At 45.3% G+C, this 23,993-nt stretch overlaps 1 protein-coding gene across 1 annotated transcript in view; it reads left to right on the top strand.

Annotated features, from left to right (window-relative positions):
* Positions 1-23,993, top strand: part of LOC122555670 (sodium/hydrogen exchanger 9-like) — a 451,890-nt gene that overhangs the window by 360,727 nt on the left and 67,170 nt on the right. Inside the window, exon 14 of the mRNA XM_043701665.1 lies at positions 3,761-3,843. Coding sequence (XP_043557600.1) covers positions 3,761-3,843 — 83 coding nt within the window. The remainder of the gene's footprint in view (positions 1-3,760; positions 3,844-23,993) is intronic.

A 23,993-nucleotide genomic window follows, 5' to 3' on the forward strand; every position in this document is an offset into this window, starting at 1 on the left:
GCAACTTGTTCATGCAGAGGGTGGTACGTGTATGGAATGAGCTGCCAGAGGAAGTGGTGGAGGCTGGTACAATTGCAACATTCAAAAGCCATATGGATGGGTATATGAATAGGAAGGGTTTGGAGGGATATGGGGCGGGTGCTGGCAGGTGAGACTGGATTGGGTTGGGATATCTGGTCAGCATGGACGATTCGGACCGAAGGGTCTGTTTCCATGCTGTACATCTCTATGACTCTATGACAGTCTCTCGTTTTGAGAAAGTGGCTCGTACTGGGTATGGTGGGCTCCAGCATGGTAATTGTGGCATGAAACTTCTTTGGAGAAATTAAATCCATTATGTGAGAAACCATCTGCCAAACATTCAAATAAGTGGTGGGGCTCTGGAATGCACTGCCTGAGAAAGTCTTTGGATGAGCATTCAAAATGTCACAACATTTAAGGTTATGGGGCCTAGTGCTGGAAATTGGGACTTGTGTGGATTTGACTAGATGAGCTGAAGAGCATTAAGATAGGCAATGGCCTAGTGGTATTATCGCTGGGCTGTTAATCCAGAGACCCAGGTAATGTTCTGGGGACCTGGGTTCAAATCCCACCATGGCAGATTTTTAAAAAACTGGAATTAAGAATCCAATGATGATCATGAATCCATTGTCGATTGTCTGAGAAATCCCATCTGCTTCACTAATATCCTTCAGGGAAGGAAACTGCCATCCTTACCTGGTCTGGCCTACATGTGACTCCATACCCACAGCAATCTGTGTCTCTTGGTTGTCTCTTTGGGCACTTAGGGTTGGGCAATAAATGCTGGCCTAGCCCGTGATATCTACATCCCCTGAGCAAATAATGAAAAAAACTGAACAGGAAATTCAGTGGTCAGTGGTTGCAATTTCCTACACGTCAATGAACGTACATCTTGCACTTGTTTTCCTCGAGATGATAACTGAGACACAGGAATATTAGAAAGCTCAGGATCTACAAAGACTCTGCAGTCCATCTGAGCATGCTCAGGAACTAATCACCCGAAGGTCTATCCAATTTTCCCTTCTTCACATTGTCTGACTTTCGGAGCATTCAAAAAAATGGGGTTACTGCAGAGAGAAGTGCTTACAATGCAGGGTGGATCACTCCTGTTTGTTACTCAACCAACTTTCATTGATCTCGAAACTGACCTTTTCCCAGGAAGAAATTGCAGTCCTTAAAAAGTCAAAATCTGCTTCTGATAAATTCATGCTCTGACTGACGTACAATTGGTGCAATAGTTTGGAAGAATTATAGTCATTAATGATGCAATGGCATGATCCATGATGATACAACTTCCTAATGTCAGTCAAGGGAGTGTTTTCTAGTTTTGTTTGTAGCCCTAGATTGAACAGAGTCAATTGACTATGCCTGGATCAAGTCAGCCTCATAGATGTAGCGCTTAAGTGATACAGAAAAAATACGTCCTCAGGCAAAGTCCTTATTCACATGCTCAAAATATCTAGCTGAGTAATACAATACTTGTAATTTTCTAGCATGATCCCAAGTGCAACTGATTGTCATGTTGCCCCCATGTGCAAATGAAATGGATAGTCCAGTTGACACACTAACCTAGCTGCACCTGGAGCTTTGAAGCTCACAGACAATCCCTTTTGATTTTAGCCGGGTTGACTCACTGGATCAGCAATGATGTCGCAGTCATAACGTGCACTCTCCGACTGGACTACAAACTTCCTGCTCCTGGCAATTACCCAGTTACCCATTGGCAACCATTCAATTGAGGCTAATTGCCTACTTAGGGACATCAGTCCATGTCTGGGTGGGAATGCCATCCATTAACCTTCCCACACTAGACAAAGAAAGACAGAGCTAATGCCACTAGACTCCCAATCCAGAACCCAGTCTAACATCTTGGGAGCAAGGGTTCAAATCCCACCATGGCCTATGGTGGAAGTTGAATTCAGTAAAATCTGGAACTAACGGTGACTGACCATGTAACCATTGTCTATTGATATAAAAACCCCATCTGGTTCACTAATGTCCTTGAGGGAAGAGCAGCTATCTCATTACTTGGCCTGGCCAGGGGGCAGCACGGTGGTTCAGTGGTTAGCACTGTTGCCTCACAGCGCCAGGGACCCAGTTTCGATTCCAGCCTTGGGCGGCTGTGTACAGTTTGCACATACTGCCCGTGTGTGCGTGGATTTCTTCTGGGTGCTCTGGTTTCTTCCCACAATCCAAAGATGTGCAGATTAGGTGAATTGGCCATGGGAAACTGCCCATAGTGTTCAGGGATGTGTAGGTTAAGTACATTAATCAGAAGAAATGTATAGTAATGGATTAGGGGAATGGGTCTGGGTGGGTTACTCTTTGTAGTGTCGGTGTGGACTTGTTGGGCCACGTAGCCTGTTTTCACACTGTAGGGATTTTATTCTACACGTGACTCCAGCCCCATGGCAAAATGGCTGCCTCTTAACTGCCCTCTGCTAATTAGGGATGGACAATAAAGGCTGGCCTAGCCAGTGGTCCCCACATCCCATGAATGAGTAAAGAAAAATTGGATGGGGCAGGAGGGTGATGGGGTCCCTACCTTGCATCCTTTTGTCCAATGAAATGACCCCTTACCTCACAAGTGCCACTTTGGGCAACTTATTGCAGCCCTCTCTGTCCTTTGAGGCATTGGATCAAGCCAAGTCTGCTGAGCTATCTGAGGGCCTGTTGTTCCCCACATCTTATCCCCATGGAGTTAGAGGCTGCCTCTGTAGGAAAGCAGGATCCTAATTTAGAAATCATGGCTGAATGGTTTGGTACCATCCAGTCGTCTCCATGGAGACTCAGTGTGGGAGAGACCCCGGGGAGCCCTGGTAAGCCTTCCCTGGAGGCTGTCGCAGGCCCAGCCCTGGCTGTGTTTTGGAGAAACAGGAAGAAAACGTTAGGCCTCTCTTTACCCACAGCAAAACTTACAAACCTATAAAATTCTAAACGGGGAGGGCCAGGGGATCCAGATCCAGTCCAAATGTGTAGGTTCGGCCATTTATGACTGAGACATGGAGAAATGTCTTCACCCGGAACCCATGGAATTCTCTGCAACAGGCTACGGTTGAGGCCAAGATCCTGAATGTTTTCAGGAAGGAGTTAGATATAGTTTTTAGGGCTAAAGGCATCAAAGGGTATGGGGGAGGAAGAAGGAACAGTTGGACGCTTGGCCAGGATCATATTGAATGGCAGAGCAGGCTCAAAGGGGCCGAATGGCCTACTCCTGCTCCTAGTTTCTATGTTTGGAAACTAAAATGGTTCTCCCCTTCGCACCCCATGGGGCTGTTCCCTTAACCCAGGCACCAGCTTCAGTTACCACACTGCACCCTCGAGTCACATTAAGGATCTGATTTGAATCATGTATCCCTGGGGGACTTCAGCCTACCCCAGCCCACGTCCCCTCACTTTTCAGAATCAGGGCGACAGACTCTGCAATCTTTTTTTAGTGCCAAACATCCTTTATCTTTGTGTCGGTGATAATAGGACACTGTCTGTGTGACATATTATGGTCTGTTTTTGTAATGACTGCTGATTGTCTGCAGGGTTCATTTCCCCTGTTTCCGCAGCTGAGAACACACTGCTGTTATGGATGTTGCAATTTACATACTAATGAGAAAGCTTATTCATTGCGAGACTGCTCGGTCATTTGATCCATCGTCCCCGCTCCTCCTCTGAAAAATAACATCTCCTTGTCCACAAGTCATGCTGAAGTAACCCATTCTTAAATTGTTTATTTTTGTCTCCACAGAACAGTGGTAGTCAGCAGGAGGTAAGCAACACCAAGGCTGAAAGTGCATGGCTGTTTCGGATCTGGTACAACTTCGATCACAAGTATCTTTTTTGCTGAACTGTAAGTCTTGTGTCAATTTGCTATGTACTTTAATAGTCCTCTGTAGTGGACCCTACAGGAAGGTGCATGACATCTGACCTTGCAGTGCAGCAGACAAACAACAGGAGCACATATACACTGTAATGCTTAAATCGTAAAGCACTCTGGTCCCAGTGATGTATTGATAAAGAAACAAAGCAAATAGGAGCAGGAGTAGGCCATTCGGCCCTTTGAGCCTGCCCCACCATTCAATACAATTATGGCTGATCATCCAACTCAGTCCCCTGTTCCCATTTTCTCCCCATACCCTTTGATCCCTTCAGTCCTAAGAACTATATCTGACTCCTGAAAGAAAACAAAAAATTGTGGGGATGCTGACGATCTGATATTAACAAAAAAAGAAAGTTCTGGAGAAACTCAGCAGGTCTGGCAGCATCGGTGGAGAAAAAGCAGATCGTTGAGTCCAGTGACCCTCCTTCAGAAAGCTCTGAAGACTCTTCTCCAAAACTGGACTCTTGTTTTCTCTTCAAAGATCCTGCCAGATCTGCTGAGTTTCTCCAGCAATTTCTGTCTCACTCCTTGTAAACATTGAGGGTTTTGACCTCAATCACTTCCTATGACAGAGGATTCCACAGGCTCCCCACTCTCTCCTCAACTCAGTCTGAAGTGGCCTACCCCGGATCCTTCAACTGTGACCCCTCGTTCTGCACTCCCCGGTCATCAGGAACACCGCCTCCTGCCTTGACCCTGTCTAGTCCTGTTAGGATCTTACACGTTTCTACGAGATTCCCCTCCTCAGTCTCCTAAATTGCAGTGACTATAGCCCTAACTGATCTAATCTCTCATTATATGTCAGTCCTGCCAATGCAGGAATCGGTCTTCATTGCAGTCCTTCTGTTGCTAGAACATCCTTCCTCAGATAAGGAGACCGAAACTGCACACAGATTTCAGCTTTGCAGATGGTTCACCATCTTGGGGGAGGCAAGAGGTGAGCTACTCACAGCAGGATACCCAGTATCTCACCTGCTGTTGTAGTCTTTCACAATGTAAGAAGCCTCCTTACAGGAAAGATATTTCATATTTTTACTGTCTGTTTTCCCTCACATTTCAATTATTCCCTCCTTATGTTTGTTAGTCATCCTTTGCTGAATTCTACAGTCTTCCAAATTTCCTGGGCTGCCACTATCCTTTGCAGCATCGCATGGATTTTCTTTGAATTTAACCCCATTCTTAACCAACTTAGAATTCTTCGAGTGTTGCCTTCTTTGGGATAAAATTGTGGTTGTATGCCTGGTGAGAGGTTGGTTTATGGATGAAAGCAGTGTAGCTGACTACAGGCCAACAGTAACTGGTCGGCTGTCCTGTGATTCAATTTGGTTACACTTCTGAGGAGTCACAGCGGATCCACACTGGTTTCACATCTGAGCAAGGTGTCTGCAGTGGTCAGTATCAATAAGTTTAATGCAGTGTTAGACCATAAGATATAAGAGCAGAATTAGGCCATTTGGCCCATCGAGTCTGCTCTACCATTCAATCATGGCTGATGTGTTTCCCAACCCATATTCTCCTGCCTCCTTCCCATTACCCCTGATCCCCTGACCAATCAAGAGCCTATCTATCTCTGTCTGACATAGGCTCAGATACAACCACTCTTCCCAAGACCTCAAGAAACTTCAGAGAGTTGTGAACACAGCCTAGGTCATCATGCAAACCAGCCTTCCATCCACTGACTCCGCCCACACTACAGAGAGTTGTGAACACAGCCTAGGTCATCATGCAAACCAGCCTCCGATCCACTGACTCCGCCCACGCTTCCCACTGTTTCGGGAAAGCAGCCAACATAATCGAAGACCCCTCCCACTCCATTATACTCTCTCCCACCTGCATCCATCGGGCAGAAGATATAAAAGTTTGAATATGTGGTATGTATAGATTCAAGAACAGCTTTTTCCCCGCTGCTATTAGACTTTTGAATGGACATCTGAAATGTTAATTCTTCTCTTTCTCTCTCTCTCTCACTCTCTCATTCACTCGCTCGCTCTCGCTCTCTCGCCCGCGCTCTCTCTCTATCTCTATCTATCTCTCTCTATCTCTCTATATATTTCTCTATGTCTCTCTCTCTCTCTCTCTCTCTCTCTCTCTATCTCTCTCTCTTTATCTCTCTATCTCTCGTCTATCTGTCCCTCTATCTCTCTCTGACACTCTGTGCACCTTTTCGGTGGCTCTAACACTGTATTCTGCACTCTCTTCTGGTACCCTGATGCACTTTGTACGGTACAGTCTGCCTGTATTCCACACAAGCAACACTTTTCACTGTATCTCAATATAAGTGACAATAATAACTCAATCAATCAATGAGTTCTACACATTCACTACCCTCTAGTTGAAGAAATTCCTCCTCATCTCAGTTCTAAAGGGTGGCCCCTTCACTCTGAGGCTGTGCCCCCAGGTCCGAGTCTCTGCTACGAATGGAAATACATTCTCTACATCTATTCAATCCAAGCCTCTCAGTATCCTTTAAGTGTCGATTAGATGGAGAAAGTGAGGTCTGCAGATGCTGGAGATCAAAGTTGAAACTTCATTGCTGGAACAGCACAGCAGGTCAGGAATTCCTGAAGAAGGGCCTGTGCCCCGAGTCTCTGCTACGAATGGAAATACCTTCTCTACATCTATTCAATCCAAGCCTCTCAGTATCCTTTAAGTGTCGATTAGATCCCCCCTCTTTCTTCTAAACTCCATTGAGTACAGACCCAGAATCCACAACTGTTCCCCGTACGGCAAGCCCTTCATCCCCAGGATGATTCTTGTGAACCACCCTCCAAAAGCCAATACATCCTTCCTTAGATAGTTTCCTTAAACAGGTCTTACATGTGTAAGACACTTACAGCGATCAGTGATCTATTTAGGAAGGTTCCTGAAAACTCTCCTTGAACATTGCTGTAAAATGGACTTAACCAGAACCAATCTTTTCCCCCAGTCACCCAGCATTCACACACAATCCAATGTTTGGCAAAGTTTAATGACGAATATTATGGGATGTTATACCTATTTTCTTCTGTTCGGCTGTACACCATGTAGTTTCCAAGGAACTAAGAATAATATAGTTTCACATAAAAGATTATCATTGGTCTTTATCAAAGAAAAAAATCTGTTCTTGAAACATACTACAGGTAGTTCATCTATAATGTGACGGTTGTGTTCCTGTGCAATCCCGCATTATAGAAAAACCACACTTTAAAAAGAGTGCTTAAAGTGTTAATTTGTCAACTGCATTACAGCAAATTCATGTTAGTGAAACACATGTTACAGCAGAACGACCTGTACAGTGTTAAAAGTGGTTATGTGGTCTTCAGACTAAACATTAATTTTCAATACATGAACCAAAATCACCCAAGTAAGGCAGACCAGAGGCACAAAAGGGCATAGGAAAAAGCCATTAAAATCCATGAATTTCAATATTTTGTGGCTCGCATTTTTTTCTCCCATTCACTGAGCATACGGAGTCTGTCATAGAGTCCAACAGCACAGAGACAGGCCCAACCTGGTCCATGCCAACCAAAATGTCCATCCACAAGAACCCCATTTCCCTGCACTTGGCCTTTATCCTTATAATCCTTTCCTATTCATGGATTTATCCAAATGCCTTTTAAATGTTGTTCATGCACCCGCCTTAACCAGGGGCATACCACCTTCTGTGTAAAAGCGTTGCCCCTCAGGTTCCCTTTTATTCTTTACTCTCTAACTTTAAACTCTAGTCCTCAATTCCCCAACCCTGGGAAAAAGACTGAGTGCATTCACCCTGTCATGATCTTATACACTTCTAGAAGGTCCCCCCTCAGTCTCGTACGCTGTAATGAAAAAAGTCCTATCTTGTCTGACCTCTCCCTATAACTCAGACCCTCGAGTCCTAGCAACCTCCTTGTAAATTTCTTCTGCACTCTTTCCAGTTTAATAACACCCTTCCTATAGCAAGGTGACCAAAACTGAACACAATACTTCAAATGTGGCCTCGAGGAGAAAGTGAGGTCTGCAGATGCTGGAGATCAAAGTTGAAACTTTATTGCTGGAACAGCACAGCAGGTCAGAGTCCTGGCAACATCCTTGTAAATTTCTTCTGCACTCTTTCCAGTTTAATAACACCCTTCCTATAGCAAGGTGACCAAAACTGAACACAATACTTCAAATGTGGCCTCACCAATGTCCTGTATAACTGCAACATAACTTTCCCAACTTCAATGCCCTGACTGATTAAGGTCAGTGTACCAAAAGCCGCCTTCACTGCCCTGTCTACCTGTGACTCCATTTTCAGAGAACAATGCACCTGAACTCCAAGGTCCCTCTGTTCCACTACACTAGTTAAGGCCCTACCATTCACCATGAAACTCCTGTCTTGCGTTGACTTTCCAAAAATGCTAGACCTCGCACTTATCTATATTAAACTCCATTTGCCATTTCTCAGCCCACTTCCCCAGCTGATCAAGTTCCCACTGAAATTTCTAAGAACCTTCCTCACTGTCCACGATACCACCTACTTTAGTGTCATCTGCAAACTTACTAGTCATGCCTTGCGCATTCTCATCTAAATCACTGATGTTGATAACAAACAGTAATGGGCCCAGCACCGACCCCTGAGGCATTCCACTAGTCACAGGTCTCCAGTCCAACAAGCATCCTTCCACTATTACCCTCTGCTTCTTACCACCAAGCCAATTGTGTATCCAATTTGCCAGCTCTCCCTGGATTCCATGCGATCTAATCTTCCACAGCAGCCTACCAAGAGGAACCCTATCAAAGGCCTTACTGAAATCCATATAGACTACATCTGCTGCCCTGCCCTCATCAACCTTCCTGGTCACTTCATCAAAGAGCTCTAACAGACTTATGAGGCATGATCTTCCATGCACAAAGCTATGCTGACTGCTCCTAATCAAACCCTGTCTTTCCAAATGCATTTCTATCTTATCTCTCAGAGCCTTCTCAAGTAACGTACCCACCACAGATATTAAGCTCACTGGGCTACAGTTCCCATATTTTTCTTTGCAGTCCTTCTTGAATAAGGGCACAACATTCTCTACCCTCCAGTCTTCCGGGACTTCACCCGTAGCTAACAATGATACAAAAATATCAGCCAGGGCTCCTGCAATTTCTTCTCTAGCCTCTTTGAGTCATAGAGATGTACAGCAAAGAAACAGACCCTTCGGTCCACTTCATCCATACTGACCAGATATCCCAACCCAATCTAGTCCCGCCTGCCAGCTCCCAGCCCATATCCCGTCAAACCCTTCTGATTCATATACCCATCCAAATGCCTTTTACAGTGTTCTTGGATATATCTGGTCAGGGCCCAGGAGGTCTATCCACTGTCATATGTTCTAATACATCCAATACCTCCTTTACTGTGATATGGACTGTCCCCAAGATATCACCACTCACTTCCCCAAGTTCCCAAGTCTTCATGTCTTTCTCCAGGGTAAACACAGAGGAGAAATATTCTTTGAGGACCTCATCCATCTCCTGTAGTTTACTCATACATGTCTACTTTGGACCTTGAGGGGTCCTCTTCACTCTTAGTTATTCTTTTTCCTTTAATCTACTTAAATAATCTCTTTGGATTCACCCTAATTTTCCCAGCCAAATTATCTCATGCCCCCTTTTCACCCTGCATATTTCCGCCTTTAGTAAACTCCTGTATTCCCTCCAGGGATTCCCTTGATCCCAGCTGCCTGTACCGGAGCCACACCACCTTTTTTTCTGGTCAAAGTCTCAATATCTCTTGTCATCCAGGGTTCCCTATTGCTGCCAACCTTCACCTTCACCGTCACAGGAACATATAGACCTTGAACTCTAGACATTTCACTTTTAAAGGCCTCCCACTTGCCTGAGGTCCCTTTACCTGCAAACATACTACTCCAATCAATCCCTGCAAGCTCCTGTCTAATTCTGTCAAAATCCATTTTGCCCCAATTTCGACCTTGAACCTGTGAACCAGATTTGTCCCTCTCTATAACTATTTTAAAATTCATAGAACTATGGTCACTGTTCCCAAAGTGATCCCCCTCTGTCAGTTCCATCACCTGTTGTACCCTATTTCCCAAGAGTAGGTTGCGTTTTGCTGGTGACGGTGAGCAAGAAGAGGCTTAGCTTTAAATTGAAGGATGATAGATACAGGAGAGATGTCAGAGGTAGTTTCTTTACTCAGAGAGTAGTAGGAGTGTGGAACACACTGCCTGCAGCAGTAGTAGTCTCGCCAACTGTAAAGGCATTTCAATGGTCATTGGATAAACATATGGATGGAAATGGAATAGTGTGGGATAGATAGGCTTCAGATTGGTTCCACAGGTCGGCGCAACATTGAAGGCCGAAGGGCCTTAGATTAGATTACTTACAGTGTGGAAACAGGCCCTTCGGCCCAACAAGTACACACCGACCCGCCGAAGCGCAACCCACCCAGACCTCTACATGTACCCCTTTTTACCTAACACTACAGACAATTTAGCATGGCCAATTCACCTGACCTGCACATCTTTGGACTGTGGGAGGAAACCGGAGCACCCGGAGGAAACCCACGCAGACACGGGGAGAATGTGCAAACTCCACACAGTCAGTCGCCTGAGTCGGGAATTGAACCCGGGTCTCTGGCACTGTGAGGCAGCAGTGCTAACCACTGTGCCACCGTGCCGGCCTGTACTATGCTGTAATGTTCTATGTTCTATGTCCCTTCCCATCTTTGTCTCTGTCACTGTTCCTTATTGTCCTACTAGCTCTCTATCTCCTACACCCACTCTCCTGACTGGCTCTCTTACATACCCACCCTGCTTCTTTCTCTTTCTCTTTCTCTTACAAATGTGTACCCAGTTATAAATAATAAAATGGTTCCAATGGTTAACCAATTGATTTCCATGTTAAAGCATAGCCTTTACCCTCATGAAACTAAACAGCACGGAAGAGGCCATTCATCCTTCCTACTCTTTGAAAGTACAGTTTAGCCACCTCTGCTGTCTCTTCAAAGCCCTTCAATTTTATTTTTTGCAGGTGTGTATATATTTCTAGACAATAGATGCAGGAATAGGCCATTCGGCCCTTCGAGCCTAGCACTACCATTCATTATGATCATTATTCTCTTGTAAAAGTCATTATTCAGTCTGTTTCTAACAGCTTCACAGACCGTGCTTTCCAGGTGAGAACAACTTCACTGGGTTACAAAAAAAATCCTCAGTTTCATTCAGGTTCTTTTGCCAAGGGTGGCACGGTTGCTCAGTGGTTAGCACTGCTGCCTCACAGCACCCAGGGACCTGGGTTCAATTCCCACCTCAGGCAACTGTCTGTGTGCAGTTTGCACATTCTCCCCGTGTCTGCGTGGGTTTCCTCCGGGTGCTCCGGTTTCCTCCCACCATCCAAAGATGTGCAGGGTCAGGTGAATTGGCCATGGTAAATTGCCCGTAGTGTTAGGTGAAGGGGTAGGGGATGGGTCTGGGTGGATAGCTCTTCGGAGGTTCAGTGTGGACTTGTTGGGCCGAAGGGCCTGTTTGCACGCTGTAGGTAATCTAATCTTAAAAAAAACTGTTTGAATCCTGTTTCCTCTGGTTATTGGTGGAAACTATTTCTCTCGTCAGATTACTTGAGAACCAGAGTCAGGGACTTTTCTCTGTGTCTTATGCACAGCCAATAACATTCACTAAACAGACTTTACAGATATTCAGGTTTGTACCAGGCCTGTTACTAATCTGTGGTGGAAAATTATCATTGAGGTTTTAGTCAACCTGTAAATTAATTCCAGACACTGTTAATTGTGTTTATTTATCACAAGAAGGAATTAACTCTGCACTGAGCAATGAAGCTACCCTTCACTCCCACAGAATTCATTCAGTGTTCTCAGAGATTCGTGTCATCCACACACACAAACAACATTTGCTGGAGGAACTCAGCAGGTCTGGCTACACAAATATTTAACATTTCAACTCAAGTGAGTCTTCATCACAACTTTCTGAAGTAGTGGGCGGCACGGTGGCACAGTGGCACAGTGGTTAGCACTGCTGCCTCACAGCGCCAGAGACCCGGGTTCAATTCCCGACTCAGGCGACTGACTGTGTGGAGTTTGCACATTCTCCCCGTGTCTGCGTGGGTTTCCTCCGGGTGCTCCGGTTTCCTCCCACAGTCCAAAGATGTGCAGGTCAGGTGAATTGGCCATGCTAAATTGCCCGTAGTGTTAGGTTAAAGGGGTAAATGTAGGGGTATGGGTGGACTTGTTGGGCCGAAGGGCCTGTTTCCACACTGTAAGTAATCTAATCTAATCTAATCTAATGTCACTGGACTCTTTAAATTAGATTAGTGTAGAAACAGCAACCACACCAACCTGCCAAAGCACGACCCACCCAGACCCATTCCCGTACATCTACCCCTTCACCTAACCTGCACATTTTTGGACTGAGAGAGGAAACCGGAGCACCCGGAGGGTGCCCACGCAGACACGGGGCGAATGTGCAAACTCCACACAGACAGTCACCTGAGGCGGGAATTGAACCCAGGTCTCTGGCGCTGTGAGGCAGCAGTGCTAACCACTGTGCCACCGTGCCGCCCACCTGAATGTTAACTCAATGTTAACTTTGCTTTCTTCCCACAGGTGCTGCCGGACCTGCTGAGATTCTCCAGTAATTTCTGTTTTGAAGCTGTTGGTTGGTTCGCCGAGCCAGTTGGTTATTTTGCAAATGTTTCGTGTCACATCCTCAGTGCTGTGTAGCCTCTGGATGGAGCACTGTTGTTGTGATCTGGCCACAATTTATACGGCAGGTTGTTCTATTTCCAGTTTTGTGCGGTAGTGCTCTGTCGATAGGGTCTACTTCAGCGTGTTTATTTGTGGAGTCAAACAGGGCAGTGCTTGAAAAGCACAGCCAGTCAGGCAGCATCGGAGGACCAAGAGAATCGATGTTTCGAGCATAAACCCTCCTGCTCCTCAGGTACTGCCTGACCTGTTGTGCTTTTTCCAGCACCACACTGTTTGACTCTGATCTCCAGCATCTGCAGTCCTCACTTTCTCCCTGTTTATTTGTGGAACTAGCGGATGTCTACCAGGCCTTGAGAATTTCCCTTGTAAATAAAGCCAAGCTCGGGAATTCCTGGAGGCACGGTATTCATCCATTAGTTCCATAAGTAAACACATTAGAATAGACCCCACCTACAGAGCACTACAGCACAAAACCGCGAAGAGAACCACAGACAGAGCTGTATCAATTCTGGGCGGATCACAATAAACAGCACTGAAGATGTAACCCAGTCGGGAGACGAAGCGTTTGCAAAATAATCAACCAGCTCAGCGAACCAACCAACAAATTCAACCAAAACCGAGCTACAGATCTTCACAAATACATTAAATTTCTGGGTTTTTTTTTGCTTCAAGATCTCCAGCAGCTTGCAGGTCTTTGTTTTGTTTCATTCAGTGTTCTTCTGGGTGGGACTGAGGCAGATGTTCTGCAGAATCCAAGATGCACCTGGCATGTGGAGAATTAGTAGAATAGCCAGGATAAGGAGCAAGAGATCAGGTGTCCACGTGTTCTATTGAGAGTTGTTGAGAAAAAGCCTCTCATATAGTCGAAGCTGGTTGGAATTTGACAATCTTCTAAACAAATATGGGAAAATGTCCAGTAAACCTTTCAATGAGCTAATCGGCAAGCTAAATGACAGAGAGATAATGCCTTTCTAAGGCATTTTGCCAAGTGCAGGAGATTTACTTTATCATGAATGCTATGCTCTGTGGTTGTGAAGAAATCTGTTATTTGGGGTTTTCGGAGGGTTTCAGCTTTCACCTGAACTAGGAAAGGCTGCTCTGTGCATTTTTGGACGCTCCTTTGAATATTCTGTGCACCCACAACTTTAAGAGCCATTCTAGGCAGACATCCCACCACAGAATTGTAACGGTGGCACAGTGGTTAGCACTGCTGCCTCACAGCGCCAGAGACCCGGGTTCAATTCCCGCCTCAGGCAACTGTCTGAGTGGAAGTTGCACATTCTCCCCGTGTCTGCGTGGGTTTCCTCCGGGTGCTCCGGTTTCCTCCCACAGTCCAAAGATGTGCAGGTCAGGTGAATTGGCCACGCTAAATTGCCCGTAGTGTTAGGTGAAGGGGTAAATGTAGAGGAATGGGTCTGGGTGGGTTTCTCTTCGGAGGGTCGGTGTGGACTTGTTGGGCCGAAGGGCCTGTTTCCACACTAAGTAATCTAATCTAATCATTATTGGAATCACAGAGGTGCTCAGCATCACAAAGTCTTGTCAAGTCACATTGGATTTGCATTGATCAGGTAGAATATTGCACCCTAATCTGAGAGTGAGCTGGCCGGGGGTACGGTGAAAACCCGTTAAATCAGTGCTCTCTTAAGTGCCCCCTGCTCACCACCCACCCCCCTCCCCAACCCATTTCCCCCATTACTGATATTTTACCAATGGTGGAAGGGTGCATAGGTTGTAGGCAACATGGCAGCAACTTATGGGCTGATTTGGGGGACCCTGTGCTCCATAATGTGCAAGTGAAATTCTCACTCTAAGCCAATTTGCAATAGGAACAGGAGTAGGCCATTCAGCCCTTTGAGCCTGCCCTGTCCTGCCATTCAATCTGATCATGGCTGGTCATTTGACTCAATCCCCTGATCCCACTTGCTCCCCATGACCATTGATCCCTTGTTCATGGCTTTCTAATGATTTAAGTAAAATGGGTCTGGAGTGATGCAGTCATTTCATGGCTTTTTAAGCCATTTCAAGGGTCCATTGTCTCTACAAAACTCAGCCCTTTGAGTGGCTTTAGCCCAAGGTGCTCAACAAAATAAAATTTTAGAGCAAAGATTTAGAGATTCAAAACAGGAAGTGGTGGAAACACTCAGCAGGTCTGGAAGCTACAATATTGAAATCTACCCAACTGTTTTGATTGTTCAACGCAGCAGTGTGTTCAACACAAAGTCTTTTTGGAATTGAATATGTTTGCCTACAGTGTGTGTAGGCGATTATAGCTTTGGAAGACCAAGAGGACATTTGAACATGGTTGCATTTCAATCCAAACATCCCAAGTAATGAAATATTTACATGACTGTTCTCATGTATTGGCAATTGTTTCCATGCCTGGTCCATATGATCCTTTAAAATGTTTGTCAGTTGGTGTGGTTTGCAAACTAAACACAGTAAATCTCCTCTGGAGCATTTCAGGTTAAAAGTCTAGGTTAGAACATTACAGTGCAGTACTGGCCCTTCGGCCCTCGATGTTGCGCCGACCTGTGAAACCAATCTGAAGCCCATTTAACCTACATCTATTCCATTTTCATCCGTATGTTTATCCAATGACCATTTAAATGCCCTTAAAGTTTACGAGTCTACAACTGTCGCAGGCAGTGAGTTCCACGGCCTTACTACTCTCTGAGTAAAAGAACTACCTCTGACATCTGTCCCGTATCTGTCACCCCTCAATTTAAAGCTATGTCCCCTCATGTTCACCATCACCATCCGAGGAAAAAGGCTCTCACTGTCCACTTATCTAACTCTCTGGTTCTCTTACATGTCTCAATTAAATGACCTCTCGACTTTCTTCTCTCTAATGAAAACAAGTTTTTGACGTGCTTCTGCTGAAATGAGTGGCTTTAGCACTGTGTCTAAATCTGCAGTTCCACAACATAGCGTTGGGGTGTCAGACTATTTTATCCGAGTGGGGTGAGGATTGCTCTGTCACAGAGTTTGAACCTTCCCTTTCAGGGTTCACTTTAGGATTGCTGTCTGGTGGGCCTTTACACAGACTGCTGCAGAAAGTGGGCACCTCATCTTCACTCGATGCTCGCATTCTGCTGTCTTCATCACAATAATTACAAGCCAGTGTTCTCCTTTAGATTTGATATTGCTAGCTGCTCGAAAGCATAGATTGGACTGTCTGGATCTTTGTCCATCTCTCCATGGGTCGCACTTGGTTTGTCCAAATCTGTGTCTGACTGAGAAACATAGAATCTTGGAGCAGGAGTAGGCCATTCAGCCCTTTGAGCCTGCTCCACCATTTAATATGATCACGGCTGATCATCCAGCTCAGTCCCCTGTTCCTGCTTTCTCCTCTTGACCTTTGATCCCTTTAGCCCTAAGACTTTGAATCATAGACTTAAACAGCATGGTCCAACCAGTCCATGCCGAATGTAAACCCAAACCAAACTAGTCCCACCTGCCTGCCCCTGGTCCACTTCCCTCCAAACCTTTCTTATTCATGTACATATCCAAATGTCATCTTTATAGAAAACATTTTTATAAACATAGATTCCTGCTTCCTTGCTAAACACATGCATGCAAAATGACTTAGCTACTAGTAGATTAAAAAAAACTGTTTTCCCCACGTTGGATATGCTGTCTGTTTGTTTTAATGAGATGATCGCCACAAAATTCACAACTTGCCCTTTGAGCTTGGTTTTCCATTGACCTTTTTGTGGATACTTACTGCTTTTCTACACATCATCACACTTAAAAACTGCAGGCTGGTTTTCACCCCAGTGACAGACTGGGACTGCCTCTCCAGGATGTGGACAGACCCTTCTGTTCTCTCTGTCTGTGCACTGTAGCTGTTAATTTACAAACTCAGACCTTCTGTACATGTTTATAACTTCTTTTAGAGTCTGATTTAATTTTGTAAGCAATCGTCGTGTCGTGGTCAGATCTCAAGTATCTAACATGATTCTAGGAGAAACTGAGGGCTGCAGATGCTGGAGATCAGAGTCAAGAGTGTGGGGTTGGAAAACCACAGCAGGTCAGGCAGCATCTGAGGAGCAGGAGAATCGACATTTTGGGCATAATCCCTTTATCAGCCCTTGACCCACCAGCCTCATTCCTGATGAAGGGCTCTTGCCCTAAACGTCGATTTTCCTGCTCCTCAGATGCTGCCTGACCTGCTGTGCTTTTCCAGCACCACATTCTTGACTCTCTCCACGGATGCTGCCTGACCTCCAGCATTTAGTGTTCTCAGTTCAGATTCCAGCCTGTGCAGTAACGTGCTCCTCCGAGATTCTATCTTCGATTAGCTCATCTTTTGATTGTGCAAATGTCTGAGTTTCTGCAAGCTGAGGAAATGACGTTCTGTATTGCTCAGGGAGCTCTCTTTACACCCTGTTCTCTCATGTTAAATATGTACCATTCTTAAATAACGTTCATCCGGGACTCATAGCATACTTCCAAAGCATTTCAAACTTAGACTGCTCTTTTGAGGAATTTAGGGTGGAATTGCGTTCAGCAGGGCTCTTCACAACATCAGAATCACAACCAGAAATTGCTGGGGAAATTCAGCAAGTCTGGCAGGGTCTGTGAGAAAAAAGCAGTGTTAACATTTCAAGTCCAATGACTCATCATCAGAGCAGAATGACTAAAAAAAACTATTCTGCCTTGCTCAGTAAATTTGTTGCTGTTGTATAATTCCGCCTTTGCGTATGGAAAGAATTTAAGTTTTGTTTTATATCCCTACCATTTGAATAGGTGCTAGTAGGGAAAAAGCTGTATGCAGTTTGTATACAAGAGCAGGTCATGGACTGGAACAAGAAAAGCACCCGACTCCCCAAAGCCTGTACAAGCCACATGGCAGGAGTGTAGGAGTGAACAACCACTTGCCTGGCTTTCTGCCTGCTTAACTTAGTTCTCTTTGTGTTTTTCCCTTTGAGTTTGTTACTGTAGTTGCTGTGACTTTCCTTTAGGTTTGTTGGTAATAAGGGGTGGGTGATGAGGGGATGTGTTTGACCTGGACAGGCCCACAGGGTGATGAGGGGTGTGTTTGACCGAGAGAGGCCCACAGGGTGATGAGGGGTGTGTTTGACCTGGATAGGCCCACAGGGTGATGAGGGGGTGTGATCGACCAGGACATGCCCACAGTGTGATGAGTGGGTGTGATCGACCTGGACAGGCCCACAGGGTGATAAGGGGGTGTGTTTGACCTGGACAGGCCCACAGGATGATGAGAGGGTGTGATTGACCTGAACAGGCCCACAGGGTGATGAGGGGTGTGTTTGACCGAGAGAGGCCCACAGGGTGATGAGGGGTGTGTTTGACCTGGATAGGCCCACAGGGTGATGAGTGGGTGTGATCGACCTGGACAGGCCCACAGGGTGATAAGGGGATGTGTTTGACCTGGACAGGCCCACAGTGTGATGAGTGGATGTGATCGACCTGGACAGGCCCACAGGGTGATGAGGGGGTGTGTTTGACCTGGACAGGCCCACAGGGTGATGAGGGGTGTGTTTGACCAAGAGAGGCCCACAGGGTGATGAGGGGTGTGTTTGACCTGGACAGGCCCACAGGGTGATGAGGGGTGTGATTGACCTGAACAGGCCCACAGGGTGGATGAGGGGTGTGATTGACCTGAACAGGCCCACAGGGTGATGAGGGGTGTGTTTGACCTGGATAGGCCCACAGGGTGATGAGGGGGTGTGATTGACCTGAACAGGCCCACAGGGTGATGAGGGGGGGTGTTTGACCTGGACAGGCCCACAGGGTGATAAGGGGGTGTGATAGACCTGGATAGGCCCACAGGGTGATGAGGGGTGTGTTTGACCGAGAGAGGCCCACAGGGTGATGAGAGGGTGTGTTTAACCTGGATAGGCCCACAGGGTGATTAGGGGTGGGATTGACTTGGACAGCGCCTAAGGGTGATTAGGGGTGGGATTGACCTGGACAGCCCCTCAGGGTGCATGTTGCATTGTGAAAGAAAACAACAGAAGATGCTCAGGTTGTGGCATACTTTCTCCAGCAGATTGTGGTAAACAGCAAACTTTATTCTAGGTTGTTCCTCAGTTGTAAATTCCATGACACCAATGCACTTGCAATGGGACTTCACTTTTCAAGGTTTACCAGCATGTTGCCTGGTATAGGAGATTTTACCAATGAAGAAAGTTTTGATAGACTGGGTTTTAGCTATGGATAAAGGTTGGATTGACTGGGTTGATTTTCACGAGAACACAGGAGGTTGTAGGATGACCCGATAGAAGTTTATAAGATTGTGAATGGCATGGATAGAGTGGAAAGTATGAGGCTTTTTCCCAGGGTGGAGGAGACAACTATTAGGGGACACAGGTTCAAGGTGTGAGGGGGGAAGTTGTTTTAAAGAGATGTGTGAGGCATGTTTTTTGCACAAAGGGAAGGTAGTGGAAGCAGATATCATAGCAACATTCAAAAAGCATCTGGACAAATATATATGATTAGCAATAGAATAGAGGGATTTGGATCCTGTAAGTGAAGGCAGTTTTAGCATAGAAGGGCAAAATGTGGTGGCACAGGTTTGGAGGGCCGAAGGGCCTGTTCCTGTGCTCTATTGTTCTTTGTTCTTCACTCGTCCTTTAGGGAAGGAAATCTGCCATCCTTACCTGATCTGGCCTACATGTGACTCCAGATCCACCACAACATGGTTGATTTGTAACTGCCCTTTGGGCAATTAGGGATGGGGGCAATAAGTGCTGGCCTGGCCAGTGATGCCCACATCCCAGGAGCAATAAAAAAAATTGATGTATGAACACATGTAGATTTAAGTCTTCAAATGTTGCTTGATTTCATCAGCAGTGTCATTAACAAGACCTTAATAAGTAAAGCACAAATTTTAGTCATTCATTAATCAAAGTTTTAAAAGTCTAGGGGTCCTGCAATCAATATTAAACAGAGCAGACCTGTCTGCCAAACCGTCTACAAATCATGTCCCTTTTTATTCATCTCTAATTTTCATGAGAAGGAAATCTACCCATCATTACCTGGATGAATTGATAAAGTGGTCTCTTTACATAGTGTACATCATAAGGCTTGTTTATGAAGCCAAAATGTTTCCTATTCTCTGTTGAGTTCAGCAATTAAGATCAGAGACCTGCTAGACAGCAAGAGGATCAGAGTACAACATCCAGCTGGTCAAAATGCTGTCAGACTTCCTGTTGGTGCACTCCACATCCTGTGATAAATACTGATTAAGCACTCCCCAAGTGACAGCAAGTATCACCGTTGTCTTTTAAGAATCAAGGCAAGGCCACCGATTAGGAACAAAAACTCCAAAGGTCTCAGGAAGTCCCTGTGGCGTTGCTAATGATGTCTGAACTGAGTGTGTGGTTTGTGATATGTTAAGCAATGCCTCTGTGTCTTAAGGACTGTGCTGATGGTTTCAGACAGATCCCTACCCCTTCCTCTAAATCGTTCCACAAATGAGATTCTGTAATAGGGTATTTCATTTCATTTTTACTACTCTGTTGGCAACCTATGTTAACAGCAACTTGCATTTAAACTTTGTGCCTCTTTGACATTGTGAAAAATTTCCTGTGGCACTTCACACAATTGATGGAAGTATTTTGAGGATGCGTTGAGCATCTGGCAGCAGTATCTTTGTGTTTGTAAAGAAGGTCCATCATTCTTCTTGCTGCTGGTCACTGCCCAACAACACGTCTGCATTTGTGTAGCTGTCTGGTGAGGACAGGCTTGGCTTTACTCTTTGGTGAAGTAGTGTGTCCGACTGTTCTGTACGTGCACAGAATTGCAGTCAGGCAAAATCCTGACAAATGAGGAAGGCTCATACTAATGCCAGAAACGTTGATTTCGAAGCTCCTTGGATGCTGTCTGAACTGCTGTCCTCTTCCAGCACCACTAATCCAGAATCTGGTTTCCAGCATCTGCAGTCATTGTTTTTACCTCATACTAATGCCTGTCTGATAGTGTAATTCTCCATTTACCAATGATATGTGCTGACATCTAAATGGATAGGACTCACTATCGTTTATAATTCATGTGTGGTGTAGAGTTCAGAGAGCCTTGATGTTAAGGGGCTGTACTGTAATTGTGGCTGGAAAATATTAAATATTGTACGTACTGTGTCCTCCACAACAAGCTGAAGTGTGCCAACGGAAACCCTCAAACCGATTATGCCCCACAACGAATGTTGTCAGAACCACTTCCCTGAAAACAGCAGTAACCACTGATTCTTCCTCCTCATCTTTGTGACAACCTTCTGTGCCTCAAACCCCAAGGTCACATGGGTGGGGCATCGATGTCAGTGTTATTGCTGGGTGCACGGCAGTCCCTGCCAGCAAACATAGTAACACCTTCCCACTCAAGGTGGCCATTTGCTTTATCAAGACATTGAAGAGAGCCTGGACAGGTCAGAATGGAAGCAAAGCTGTTTGTTCCTGCATCATTCAAAAGAGAGTTGGATAAATGTTTGAAAGTGATGAAGTTAGAGGGCTATGGAAATAAAGATGGAGAGTGAGACTAGCTGGGTAGCTGTTTCGGGGGCTAGGGCAGACATGATGGGTCAAATAGCCTCCGTCATTATTGTCAAATTGTATGATTTCCCCCTCTCTTACATGGCAACTCATTCCATTCTCTGGTGAATAGACCCATACCTGAGTAACAATGTGCTCAGTTCATAAAGCATCAGTTGACCCTTTATTTCATACGATCATAGGGATTCTATAATCTAAAATGTGGAAACAGGCCATTTGTTCACACTGACCCCCCCCCACAAAGAGTATCCCACCCAGACCCATTCCTCTACATTTACCCCTGACTAATGCACCTAACCTACACATCCCTGAACATCATGGACAATTTAGCATGGCCAATTCCACCTAACCTATACATCTTTGGACTGTGGGAGGAAACTGGAGCACCCGGAGGAAACCCACGCAGACACAGGGAGAATGTGCAATCTCCACATAGACAGTCGCCCGAGGCTGGAATCGAACCTGGGTCCATGGCACTGTGAGGCCGTAGTGCTAACCACTGAGCCACCACGCCACTGTTTCTTCTTATTCTGAAAGCTCACTTCAGTCGAAAGTTGGGAACAATCTGCCAGGCCCCCCCACAGCAATATCAAATGCCTGGCCTAGACTTTCAGTTCAAGAGAAAGGAAAGATTGGCGTAAAAGTACTCTCTGCCAAATTCATGTGCAAAATTATTTAATAGAGTGGGAACATGAAGTCGGGTTTGTTGTGGCTTCATTTGAATGTGGCAAATAACTTGAAGTGAGTTATAAATAACGAGTCAATATGCTATCATTGTTGAGGGAGTGGTGGGGACAGATTATTTACAACAGTGCAATCAAATGGTGTAAGGGATGTACAGGAAAGTGGAGTTCAGATAGCAATCAGATCTCAGTAAATAGCAGAACAGGATGGAGGGGCCAAATGGCCTACTCTGCCTGCTCCCAGTTCTTATTTTCAGACACTTCCACATTCTGAAGCAGTCTTTTTCTCAGTTTGGGTTACTCCAACACAAATTGTGTTTTGCAATCCCACTCCATTTATGAAACATAATCTTAATGTTTCAAATCAGTTGGTTAAGTATATTCAAAGAAAAAATTAACAAGTGACTCTTTCAGGATGTGAACATTGACACATCCAACCTAAGAATCTTCAAAACTATAATTTAATAAGAAAAAATAACTAACAGCACTTTAGAAGCACTCAGGAAAGCTGTGAATTGTCACAGAAGCACAATCTGATCTTCAAATCTCCCCTGTTGCCATCACTTCACTGCCATGACAGATATTTCTGTTCAGCAGGAAAAACTCCACTTGCTAGAAATCTGAAACAAAACAAGTAACCAAAATGGAAGAATATGGCGGTTTTGTGAACATTTGTACTGGGAAAATGCTCAACCTTCCAGCTTCACAGCCTTCTTCCCAACTGAGAGCATTTAAGAGACAGACCCACTTAGGAATAGAACAGAGAAGGTTTTCTGAGAGGGGAGATTCTGGAAAATGGAAAAATACAAACAGATAAAACAAAACACCCATCAAACCATCATCAGGTGATGCAACAGATCATAAAGGATGGTTGAATCGAATAAATGTTGAAAATGGCACAAAAGAAACAGGTGAAATGTGAATAACAAGGGCAGTGAGCGCCGGTGAGAAAGTAGGAGAGGTGGACAATGTTGTAAATCTGAAGTTTCAGGCTATAAATTCACCATAGGCCCACCCCCTCATTCAAGAAAGCAACAACTCGTGGTGGTTTAACCTGAGGGTCACCAGAGGTTGAGAAGGAGAGTCCTTCATGGTAACTTAACAGAACATTACAGCGAAGTACAGGCCCTTCGGCCCTCAATGTTGCGCCAACCTGTCATACCAATCTGAAGCCCATCTAACCTACACTATTCCATGTACGTCCATATGCTTGTCCAATGACAACTTAAATGTACTTAAAGTTGGCAAATCTACTACCGTTGCAGGCAATGCATTCCAAACCCTTACTACTCTCTGAGTAAAGAAACTACCTCTGACATCTGTCCTATATCTATCACCCCCTCGTTCTCGCCGTCACCATATTTGGAAAAAGGCTCTCCCTGTCCACCCTATCTAACCCTCTGATTATCTTATATGTCTCTATTAAGTCACCTCTCAACCTTCTTCTCTCTAACAAAGACAGCCTCAAGTCCCTCAGCCTTTCCTCGTAAGACCTTCCCTCCATACCGGGAAAAATCCTAGTAAATCTCCTCTGCACCCTTTCCAAAGCTTCCACATCCTTCTTATAATGCGGTGACCAGAACTGTACACAATCCTTCAAGTGCAGCCACACCAGAGTTTTGTACAACTACAGCATAACCTCATGGTTCCGGAACTCGATCCCTCTATTAATCAAAGCTAAAACACTGTAAGCCTTCTTAACAACCCTGTCAACCTGGGTGGCAACTTTCAAGGATCTGTGTACATGGACACCGAGATCTCTCTGCTCATCTACACTACCAAGAATCTTACCATTAGCCCAGTACTTTGCATTCCGGTTACTCCGACCAAAGTGAATCACCTCACACTTGTCCACATTAAACTCCATTTGCCACCTCCCAGCACAGCTCTGCAGCTTATCTATGTCTCTCTGTAACCTACAACATCCTTCGTCACTATCCACAACTCCATCGACTGCAAATTTACTAGCCCACCCTTCTATGCCCTCATCCAGGTCATTTATAAAAATGACTAACAGCAGTGGACCCAATACCGACCCTTGCGGTACATCACTAGTAACTAGACTCCAGGATGAACATTTCCCATCAACCACCACCCTCTGTCTTCTTTCGGCAAGCCAATTACTGATCCAAACTGCTATATCTCCCACAATCCCATTTCTCCACATTTTGCGCAATAGCCTACTGTGGGGAACCTTATCGAACGCTTTGCTGAAATCCATATACACCACATCA

The sequence above is a fragment of the Chiloscyllium plagiosum genome, chromosome 13 (genome assembly GCF_004010195.1).
Source record: "Chiloscyllium plagiosum isolate BGI_BamShark_2017 chromosome 13, ASM401019v2, whole genome shotgun sequence".
NCBI lineage: Eukaryota > Metazoa > Chordata > Chondrichthyes > Orectolobiformes > Hemiscylliidae > Chiloscyllium > Chiloscyllium plagiosum.